Source organism: Poecile atricapillus, chromosome 12 (genome assembly GCF_030490865.1).
Source record: "Poecile atricapillus isolate bPoeAtr1 chromosome 12, bPoeAtr1.hap1, whole genome shotgun sequence".
In the NCBI taxonomy this organism is placed as follows: domain Eukaryota; kingdom Metazoa; phylum Chordata; class Aves; order Passeriformes; family Paridae; genus Poecile; species Poecile atricapillus.
Genome location: NC_081260.1, coordinates 15,157,122 through 15,168,625, shown reverse-complemented (window position 1 = coordinate 15,168,625; position 11,504 = coordinate 15,157,122). Strand labels below are relative to the sequence as shown.

At 46.9% G+C, this 11,504-nt stretch overlaps 1 protein-coding gene across 1 annotated transcript; it reads left to right on the top strand.

Annotated features, from left to right (window-relative positions):
* Positions 1 to 336: 336 nt before the first annotated feature.
* Positions 337 to 10,068, top strand: ITM2A (integral membrane protein 2A). Its single transcript, XM_058848174.1, has 6 exons — positions 337 to 494; positions 4,017 to 4,148; positions 4,363 to 4,551; positions 5,593 to 5,703; positions 6,789 to 6,939; positions 8,991 to 10,068. Exons 1-6 carry the CDS (start codon positions 411 to 413, stop codon positions 9,077 to 9,079), a joined length of 756 nt encoding a protein of 251 aa, XP_058704157.1. The 5' UTR covers positions 337 to 410; the 3' UTR covers positions 9,080 to 10,068.
* Positions 10,069 to 11,504: the final 1,436 nt, after the last annotated feature.

The window sequence follows — 11,504 nt, the reverse complement described above, 5'->3', positions numbered from 1 at the left end:
GATCGGCTCAGGTTGGACATCAGCAGGAATTTCTCCATGGAAAGGGGAGTCAGGCCTTGGCTGCCCAGGGAGGAGGAGGTGGACTCCCCATCCCTAGGGGTGTCCAGAGAAGGACTGGAGCTGGCACTCATTGCTCTGGGCTGGTGACAAGGTGGGGATCGGTCACAGGCTGGACTCGAGGGTCTCAGCGGCCTTTTCCATCCTCTCTAATCCCGTCACTCCATGTCGGGACCCGTTTCCTGCGCCTGAGGCGAGCTGCGGGGGGATGGAGCCGTGTGAGGGCGCAGCCGGCAGGGGGCGCTCCCAGCCGGGCCAGGGGGCGGGGCTGGGGGCGTGACCACCGCAGACCCCGCCCCGCCCTCCTCGCTGTCCCCGCTGCCGCTCCGGGACGCGGCAGCAGCGCTGGCGCCATGGTGAAGATCGCCTTCAACTCGCCCTTCGCCCTCAAGGATGAGCCCAAAAAGGAGGCGGCCGAGGCGCTGGTGGCCGACAAGGTGCGGGTGCAGGGGTGTCCCGGCCGGCGGCAGCGGCAGCGGCAGCGGGAGGAGCGGGGCGGTGTGAGGGGGGGCGCGCGGAGACGGAGCCGCCGCCATTTTCTCGCGGCCGGGGGAGGCGGCGGCGGCGGCCGCGGGGCTCTCGCTCGTGTGGCGGCCGCCCCGCCGCGCCCTGCCCGGGGCTGAGGGAGCGACTCCCCTCGGCCGTGACGGGCCCCGGTGCCGCGGTGCTGTCTCCCTCCGCTGCCCTGTCGCGGTGCGATGTCCCGTGACACCCCCGGGCCAGCGCCGGCACCGGCTGTTTATGTCGAGCTGGGCCCGTGCCAGCGCCGCGTTTCCTGACGGCGCTTTAAAGCTCGCAGCTCGGCCCTGGGCCGGCCGGGGAAGCGCAGGGAGAGCCCCCCCGGCGCTGGCAGCGCTCGGCCGGCGCCTCCCAGGCAAACAAAGCGGGCTGAGGCTCGTCCTCCGCTCCCGGCTGCGCTCGGAGCCTCCCGGCAGCTGCGGTGAGGCGTCGGTGTCGCTCTTAAATTAAGAAACCTGCCATAAAGGGTTTTAAATAGAAACCCAGGCGAGCACCCTGTGGTTGGCTTTTCCTTCCCAGCGAGCTGCGCGTCGCAGGTTTGAGTGGAACTTTCCCAGGTTGTGGGAAATTTGTTTTGAAGGTGTCTTGCTTTTAGGCAGATGGAGAAGCTCAGCTTGTAGGTAAATACATCAGCGGCTCTAGACGGGGTAGATGGCATATGCTGAGTTTATTTGCAGTCGGAGAATAAGAAAATTTTAAAAACAACAAAACTGGTGGAGTTGGACTCTAGTTCTTTTTTTTTTTTTTCTTCCCTTCTAAGCTGTAATCAGGAAAGCAGCTTCCCTATCAGCCTACACAGCCTCACCTGAAATAGCCTTCCTTTGGAAGGAGAAGGGATGCAGAGTGATTTTCTTGCTCAGTGCACACTTCTGAGCTGTCAGTTTGATGTGTGCACATTTAATACAGTAGCATTCAATTACAGGATCAAAAGGAGAGAAAGCAGGAAAACAAGGTAGATAAAGGATTTAAAATTTGAAGATGTCATTAGCCTTGCCAATTTCTTGTAGGACGAACTCCTCAGCTACTCCTGAGACAACTGGTTATACATATATTTACTGGCCCCGTACTGTGAAAGCTTTGACTGGAATAGTTCTAACAAACACACCCCTTTTTCTGTTCTCATGAGAGCTGCTTCTCTCAATTTGGAATATTCTGTGTGTTTGCACACACTATGTGGGATTTTAACAACTCTTCATTCTGACTTCAGGGCTTGGAGTTGCGTGTAAACATCAAGTTCATAATTTTACTCCAAGACAAACTTGTTGGAGTGGTTGTTAATGTCTTCTTTAGCTGGAATATTTGTGCACAGCAAACAAGCTTAAAGGTTAATGTTGGCTGAAACAGCACAATTAAAGTCCCCTGGAGTATCTGCACAAAACCCTTGAGCTTGCAGAATATTTCCCCTGCAGGTTCTTTGGGGCTGTCAGCAGTGTTAAAACAAGCGATTTTTTCTTGTCTCTTATCCTTCGTTTGCTTTGCTTGTTACAGCTTAGAACTGCATTTTCTTTGTTGTTTTTTGACGACTTTTACCTGTTCCTTTTGTGCAGAGGTTTTGTAACTTGCTCGAGCAAAAGCTTGCTATTGTGTTCTCTTAGCAGCTCTGTCAACTCTTCCCTCTCAGGTTCAGCTGCCCACATTGCTGCTTAATATGCTCAAGTACCTTTGCTTTGTTTGAAATAGGTGTAGTGCAAGTGTAGCTAATTAGATGTCGACATCACCCCTGCACTGGGATGGCTGCAGTGCCAAAACTGCTGCAGACTGGTGTGTTCAAGTAGGGACAGGCTGGATGAGTAAGGTGCTCCGAGGTGGAGGTGAAGGTGGGAGAACGAGGAGAGAACAGAATTAATCTCCCTCTTATGGCTGCTTAACCCAGAAAGGTGATTTTCGCACAGTGCCATAGAAATGTGGCATCATTCTGACTTGAAACCAGGGTTTGGCTTTGTTTTTGTAGTTTGTTACTTTTCTAACAAATGCTTCACATGCCAGTTGTAGCAGCTTGTGTCCTGCTGAACCAACATTTTTGTGTTTGGAGGATGCGCGAGTGGAATGTGGGAGTATTGACTTTCACAAAACAGCTTGGGGTTTGTTTCAGCACTTGCATAACTGATGGCTTTGACTTTTATGCTGCTGCATCTTGCTGAGTAGGGAAATATTGCAGCCCTGGTGATAATGCTGCCGCTTGTTGGGAGCACAGGTCACTAAATGTGTTGTGTTCTGCAGGACCCAAATAAAGAAAGGCCTTGGAAGCTGCTCTGCCCAGCCCAGCCACTGATTCTGGGAATACCTCAAAGGAAAAGATCTTTTACTGTGAAATCTCATTTTCTTCCTTCCTGACTGGGACAAAGAGCAGATCTTGAAAGCAAGCTATTAAATCCTGGAGTCAGGAATCATTAAAGGGACATTCTTGACCAAATAGAGGGTTTATCTAAACATTCTGGGTTTGGTGGTTGTTTTTGTGTTTTGTTTTTTCCTTTTAAAGACTCAAGCCCAGTGTGTGATTCCAGGAGAGAATGTCTCTTCTGACTGTTTGGTATTTGACAGCACTTCTGCTGTTCTCTTCACTTGTCTTGCCGCTGGAAGTCTGGGAAGGTGCTGCAGGAACTCTGGAAAGTTAAACTTTCCTTTCAGACACCACCTCTGCCTTTGCATTGAGGATTGCACAACTCGCCACCACCTAAGAGTAGCTTCCTTTAGGTGCAGTCCTCTTTGTTTGAGAGAACATTGGGTGGGGGAAAGCAAGCTGCTGAGCTAAAGAGAGAAGTTTCAGGCTGTTAGAAAAAAATCTTCCTGGGATTTGGGTAGGAGAAAAATTATTTTGAGGCTCCAGGGTAGGATGTGCCACAGGGATTTGTTTTTATTTGGCATAATTGGAAGCTGTATTTAAGCTGACGAGTCATTTTCTTTCATAATGGACTTTGCTTGTGCATATTAAAAGTTCTAAAATCTGGTGACTTGTGTCAGTTGTCTGTTCCCCAGCCAAGAGACAAAGTTGCATCTTGGCTTCTTCTGTTAATCCAGCTTTGGGAGGAAAAGTGATGTTAATGCCTGTGATAACGAGAGGAGGAGGGGAAGAGGCCTGAAGACACTGTGTACCTCTAATGACCTTGATCTACAAATCCTGCTTTTTGTACTACAGAATGGCTGCAGCACAGGCTCTTTTGTTACAGTTACTTAAGTTTCATACATCTCAAATAGTTTCTGGACAAAGGTTTGTCTAGAAAACATCCTCTAACTCAGTAAATGCTCTCAGTACTGTTTGAAAACTGGTCTGAATCTGATGCAGTTAACATTTCATGTGAGCGTTCTATTTTATGATGCTGACTTGTAATTCCCACACCTTGAAGAAACAGGAGATGTTGGATCAAGGTGAAACGGTTGGTAACAGCTCTTTAAATTCAGAGCAGCTGCCCTTTCTCAATTCTCCCCTTCTTTATTTAAAGGACCCAGAAGTTGCCACACACAGGGGTGAAAACTCATCTGGAAGATGTCTCTTGACTCTGCTAGGCCTGGCGTTCATCTTGGCAGGGGTTGTTGTGGGTGGAGCCTGCATCTACAAGTACTTCATGCCAAAGGTAATCTGAGAGTTCTTTTTTATTGAAACAGCATTGGTTTAAAAAAAGTATAAATGGATTATCACTAGACTGGAAAGATGAAGGGGAAAGAAGGATGATGAGGACGTGACAACCGTGTGTCCTTTGTGTGTGACAGACCTGTGCTCAGTCTCAGCAGACAGAAGTGCAGTGTTAAAGCTGATTTGTGCATTACCTGCCCTTGCTCATGTCCCAGCACAAGGTGTACCGTGGGGAGATGTGCTACTTTGAGAACGAGGGCCGGGAGCGCGCGGTGGAGCCGTACTTCCTGCCCATCGCCGAGGAGGCCGACATCCGCGAGGACGACAACATCGCCATCATCGACGTGCCCGTCCCCAAGTTCTCCGACAGCGACCCCGCCGCCATCGTGCACGACTTCGACAGGGTCAGTGGCGGGGACAGGCACAGCTCTGGGATTGGCTCCGGGGCTCTAAAGCTTGCTGTCAGTGCAGGCTGCTCCTCGGGTTTAAGCAGTGCTGACCCTGTGAACTCTGGAACAGTGGGATTAACTCTGTGCTGCTGGTACAGTCACTGTGGGTAGGAACTCTGAGTTGTTTCCCAGAAAAATGCAGCTCAGTGCTGTGCGACTTTATTGTTGCTCATGGGATAGCTGCAAGTGCCACTTGCTGTTGGATCGAGAATCCCATGTAAATGGAGAGCATTATAAATGTGAGTTGAGGGACTGAGGACTCAGCACAATGTCACAGCAAAATGTAGAATTGCAGACAGGTGTGGGCCTTGGAGAAGGGCGTTGAAAATCACTTGAAGCAGCTGAAACCTAGAACCTGACAGTGCTGTGGTACTTGCATGGAGTTCCTGTGAGGCAAAGAGGAGAGGGTGGCTTTCATTTGACTTATTTATCAAAGCTGTGTTGATAGTGCTAACATTTATCCTCAGTCAGCTGTAAAAGCTCTTGGAGGTTGGTTGTAAATCCAGCTTTGGCAATGCAGATAGAATAAACAGATAATTCTAGTAGCTGCAGTTCTTGTGCTCAGTGGCAATGCTGATGAGATTTTTGTAGGGACTAACACTTTTCCTGAAGAACTATTTAAAGGGAATCATTGTTTATCAGCAGCTGGATACCTTTTGTTTGCACTGTGCTTAATTAGACCTTTTCTATTATGAGATCATACTCCCAAATACTTCCTCTATGTTAGTACAAACTGTACTCCTTTACAATTATGGCAGGAGCTGCTTTTATATTCAGCTTTCTCTAATCTAGGAGAGTTTTTTAAACTGTTGCTGTAACCATTTGGTTTGCCAAAGTGGTAATGGTTCAGTTCTTACACTGGGCAGTTCCTGAATGCATCACTTTTGTAGTAGCTGTGAGTGATCACCAGCTTTTTTAGCTTGCCTTGCTCCTGCTGGAATTGTGTTCTCCTAATGAAAGGCCCCCTGACTAATTGAAAACTTGTTTTTAAAACAGCTTTTGACGGCGTATCTCGACCTGCAGCTGGGGAACTGCTACGTGATCCCGCTGAACACTTCCATAGTCATGCCTCCAAGGAATCTGATGGATCTCTTCGCTAAGCTGGCGGTATGTGGGAGCTTTGCCTCTGGGTTCTGCTGACAGACTGCCTTTTGCTAAGAGTGCTGGGTGCTGCTTCTGAACTCCAGGCCCTTGCTAGAACAGTCCTCCCTCCATCAAAGTCCGTAATCCCCTGGCTCAGTCACTGCACTGAAGTTAAGGCCAGCTGTCAGTGTATATTATGTTGAGTAGATTCATGCCTAATGCTCTTATTAATACCTGGCTTTATGAGAGCTGAAAGCAACCAGCAGATAAGGTTAAATTTAGCTGTTAGAAAGGAATTTGATAAAGCTCCAAACATCATTGAAAGCCTAAACCTGAGAGTTACTCCCGGCAAGCTCGCTCGCCCCGTGAGGGTTTTGCTGAAAAGAACAATGTGAACTTGTTCCCCAGTTATTGGCACCGCAGTTATGAGATCACCACAAGCATTTGACTCTTCAGTGACTAAAACTGGTGTTTTTCCAAGATGATTTATGGGTCAAGTTGATAGAGCTTGCTGCTGCTTCCAAGTTAAATGCAATACTTGGCTATCACGCATCAAATAGACTCTTTAAAAAAATCATTGGCTCTTTTACACCTGGTTCTACAGGCCAGTGGTTTAGTTTAGCTTGTTGCATTCTGGTTTTTAACTCCATGAAGACAAGCTCTAAGTGTATGTCCCTGCCCCTGTTTTTAGGAGTTGGGGGTAGGGAGCTGTTTCAATAGTGCTGGGAGCATCTGGTGAAGCCTTTTGTAGGTTGCCTTGCCTTTTTTATATTCAAAATACATTACCTCAAACCTGGAGTCTTTCACAATATTTTGTTTCTCTTTTAGCTCCAAATTTTGTGTACAGATAAACCTGACCAGGTTGTATTTACATTTGCTTCATGTGAGGCTTGCAGAGTTGAGGTTAATTGTGCTTTGTTTGGATGTAACTGCAGCTGTTTGAAAAGGCCTGTGCCAGTTTTTAACTTCCCTGGTATGCCAGTGGTTGAGCTCAATGTATCTTGGTATTAAAAATCAGAAAAGCTGAACTCTGCTGCTTGTAAAAGAGTGAAATGTAGTGGTTTGTCACTCGTTAGCAGCAGTCTGTACCTCTGGTTTGTCTCTTCCAGACTGGCTCTTACCTGCCCCAGACATACCTGGTGCGTGAGGAGATGGTGGTTACAGAGGAGATCGATAACGTGTCTGATCTGGGCATCTTCATCTACCAGCTCTGTGTGGGAAAAGAGACCTTCAGGCTGCAGCGCAGAGACCAAATCTTGGGTAAGTTCCCCTCAGGAGAAAGCAATTGTATTGTTTAGCTGGGGAAAGGGTAAATACTTAAAATTGGGGAGTTTTTAATCTGGGGGATCTGAGTATTCAGCAGAAGCTGAGGGTACTCCTGGCCCTGCTGGGTATTTCCCCTGCCTTCATGTCTGAATGTGAGCTGTCATTTGAACATGCTGAGAAAGTTTCAGTTACACAATTACAGGTTACATGCCTAAACCAATTTTAAGTGTTTCTGTTCCAGTTTTGGGTTGAAGTTATAAGTTAGTTTGACCCCAAAATTCATATAATCCATCAGATAATGCGAGTCTCTGTAGGCGCAGCTTATTCTGTCCTTGTCCTAGCTAAAACTGGGTTACAGGAGCACCAAATAAAAACATTTCCTTCTGCTTTACTTGCTCTGGAAAAAAATTAATTGAACAGTGAGCTCCGGACATCCCAGACTTCCTCTTGGAAAGAGGAAGAACACTTCAGAGGAACTGCTGAGCTCTGGTTCTTTATCGCCTGAGTTCTCCTGCCACCCTCTGACAAAGGACTAAGCTGAGGTGTCTGTGCTCTGACCTACTGGGGCAAGGCCTGGGGGACAGAAATCTGAGGCTGTGGATTTTGTTTCACTGTAGCTCAAAGCATTTCATATTTGCTGCTCCCACCAAGCACAGTGAGCTAACCCTTTGTCAGTTAGAGCCTTTCAGAATGCAAATGTTTGGTTTGTCAGGACTCTGTGCTCTGGTTTAGCTGCCAAGCTCTTAGGCAAGAGTTTCTTCAGCCCAGTTGCAGCATCAGGAACCACATCTGCTGCTTGCTGCACACAACATCCTGTTGTTGGATAGAAGCAAGGCTCCTCTGGGAGCAGCAGAGGGGTTCTGTATAGGGCACATGAAGGAACACTAAATGTTGCCCTCATGGGAGGCAGAGGCATGTGACTGAGCTATTGTGAGCATGATTTTGGGAACAAGGCTAAATTGACAGCTGCTGTGTCTATAGACAGCCCTGTGAAGTGTTTATGATGTTCCCTGAAATCATCCTGCTCTAACATGTTGTTGACATCCTTGCTGCAGAGTAAAAGATTCCTGCAGAGAACTTGCACAAAAGGATTCTGGTAAATGGAAAGTGTTTCCTGGTACAGCTGCTGTGCTGTAACTCTCCTTGTTCGCCCGTGGAGGAGAGAGGGTGGGAAATGTGATCAGACTGAGGAGAAAATTGTTCAGAGACAAGTCTTGCCTTGCCTTCCCCATCTCATTTCTAGAACACAGTGTACGAGCCATGTCACAGAAATGAGACTGCAATGGATAAACTCGCAGAACTTCTCTGGGAAAATCTTTTTATTTATTCTCATTTAGCTAGTGCTGCCTTGGCTCTCAGCTTTTATGGATTTTGCTTGTTCATCTGTTAGATCAAGCTGACCTCAGGTGCTGCATCAATTCCCTGGAATTGTAACTTGGAGGCGTGGGAGAAAGCCAGGTCATGCTGTTAGGTGGGGTCTGGAAACTTCACCTCCATCCTGATGACTTGGAACTGAAGGACAGCCCGGATTTTAGGTGTTTATAAACCAAAGCAGTGCCCTGCTGGGGTTGGGTTAAGAGCTGGTGCTTCTCTTGCTTGATCTGAACAATTCTCTGCTTATTAAACAAACTAAATCCTTCTGAATTATTGCAAATGGAAGTAATTGAGGAGAGCAGCTCTTTGATGGTAAGACTGCTGTGTCCTGTATCTTTCCTGAGCCACAGCTGATACAGGTAAACTGCCTGGGTCAGACCCAGTGCTGGCATGTCCCAAAATAGAGAAAATCACTTTAATAGTGTTAGGAAGAACCAGAGTGAGGTAAATCCTGCCAAGGTGAAGTGCTCTGCAAAGCACACCCTATGCAAATGCACACTGGGTGAGGGATTTGGGATGGAAAACAACCCCATAGCAGGTTCTGGTGGCAATTCCTGGCTGGAGAAACACCATGCACTGAATGATTGTGTCTTGCAGTGATGGAAGGCTGGCAGTGCTTGTGCTGGGCTGTGGATCCCTTCACTCAGCCTCTTGTCCTCTCTCATCCCCAGGTGTGCAGAAACGGGCAGCGGAGAACTGTCACTCAATCAGACACTTTGAAAACTCTTTCGTGGTTGAGACAAAGATCTGTCAGCAGTGAGAGGTGACAGATGGGAGGTGACCAGGTCACACCTTCTTGGAGAAGTCAGCATTAGACATCGACTTCTGCAATTAAACAGTGCAGTGATAATCAAAAGCCTTATGCATTTTCTGTGTATTGCTTGTATTTCAGAAAACAAAGTCACCATTTCAGCTTTTGTTGATCCTTGGTATAACTTTTTAGTTGTCTCATGTAAAACTTAAATTTGAGTAAGGTTTTTTTAGAAGGCTAATATCAGTTTATCTGTTGAATGTGTTTGATTTAGTGTAATCTGGGAATGGCAGAAAAATATATATATATAAAAATGTTAACCAGTTCCTTGGCTGGAACCAGTTATGTTCACCTTAACTTTCACAGAATGATTAATATTAATAATCTGTGGTTTGCACATCTTGTGTAGTTCTGTAGAATAGCTCTGCACTCCGTATCCTGGCTCAAAAACCTTCCTGATCTGGCTCATTAAAGGTTTATTTTAACGACCATGTGTGCAGCATGTAAAATCCAAGCTCAGTGATCAGAAACCTTTAACACTACCCTGTTTCTTTTTGTGCAATTACTGTATTGAATTCGTATGTATATTTGGAACCTTCCCTGAGCTTATGTTGAGTTCTTCTCCCTTAGTTCGGTTTTGTGGCATTTAGTTGTTAGATTCTGATAGAGTTGCTCTTAAAGCTTGTCAGTATTTTTGGTTATGACTTGGTTTATCCTGTAACTTCCTATTTCCAGGGTCTGTTCTGGTATAGCTCACTTGTGAACGTGACTGTAGTTGTAAACTTAAACTACTTGGGCTTATATAAAACTTTTTAGATCAACTTTTTATGAGCAAGTAGCATTACTGCTGCAGTCAGAGCATTGTTCCCTTTTTTGGAAAGCTGCAGTCTACAGAGAATGAAGAGTTAGTGTCCTGCAGTTGATAAACTTGAGAGTTTTATTAAGGGACTTTATATTGGCATAAATTCTGCAACCCTATAATAAATGTTTCTCTAAAACTTTGGTGTTTGTGTTGTGTTTGGTGCTCAGAGGTGATGGGGATGATGCTGTGGGCCTGGGGCAGTGTGCATTGCTCTTCTCTTACCCCTCTTACTTCTTTTTGAGCTTGTGAAGCCGAATTACTCTTCCTGCTGCTGTGGAAATGCTTTATGGTGCCAGACAAGCTCGAGGAACAGAGGGAAGAACAGACAGCTCCCTCCAAACAGGATCCCCAGGGACAGCTCGGGGGCTGTTCACTGCAAGGGCAGGATGTATTTACAATTCATTTGAATATTATTGGTGATGAGGCTGGGATTGAAGGTTTGCCTGTCTCAGAGTGTTCGTGGGTGTTAATGAGGGGCTGTACAGAGGTTAATGAGCCCTCAGCTCTGACCCTGAGCTTTGCTGGAAGCTCAGACAGGAGAGTCCTGTCTTCAAAATGCTGGGGCTCAGAGCTGAAGTGTTGCTGAACCCTTGTGGCTTTCCTGGAAAGTGCCTGGGATTGTGCAGCTGGAAGGAAAGCAGGATTTCTGCACAGAGAACAGTGGGGAGGGAGAGGTGCCCGTAGGAGTTGCTGTTCTGTCATTGCTCAGGAAACTGCAGGAGAAAGGAGAACACAGAATTTTAGCATAAACTAACACAGCTCTTCCCCCAAGGATGTGTCCCACAACCAGAGCTTTGGCTCTAAAATAGGGTGTGTAGGAGAGTATTTCAGTAAATTGAAGTATATAGTGAAATAAAATGCTGTAGGAAGCTCTAATCCTGTCACTGTGAGCCAGGATCCCTTCACTCACACCTCTTACTGGGAGAAGCAGCTGCACTGGCAGGTTTTTCCTCCAGACTTTGTGGCCTTGGACGAGGGGTGATTTCCTGCTCCTCTGGACTGGCTGGGGAATAACCAGAATGGGTTCTTTTGGAAGCCTTGAGCACAAGGACTTGGAGATGTGTTGGTTGTGGAGAGCAAGAAGCACCTGCTTATAGAATTGAGGTCTGATTTCATGGAAAATAAAACCCAGGAATTGTTTTTTTCCAGCTCCACGTCTATGCAGTGGATGCTGGACCTGCTTCCACATGGGCTGGAACACTTTCTGTACCTTTGGAATGAAGTGAAGTCATTTCTTTAAGATGTTATTGGATATTCCAGGCAGGGAGCCAGGGACAGGAGGAACAGATTGTTCTCACCTGCTCTGAGGTGAGCAGGGAGCTGGGTTTGGTCCCACGTGTGCTCTCCTGGCCTTGTGGTCTATCCATAAGTATTTTAGGCTGGGGCTGGGTGTCCAAGCCAAAATACTGGAATTTTAAAGTGTTCCTGAGATCTTCTAATGCTCTGTTTGGCTTTGAGCAGCTCCTGCGTTCAGCTGGGCTACAGAAACAGGGAGGAGCATGAGTTGGAGGAGTCCTTTGGACCAGTAGATGGCACAGGCAGCAAACACTTGGGTGTAAAGGGTGTGGACCT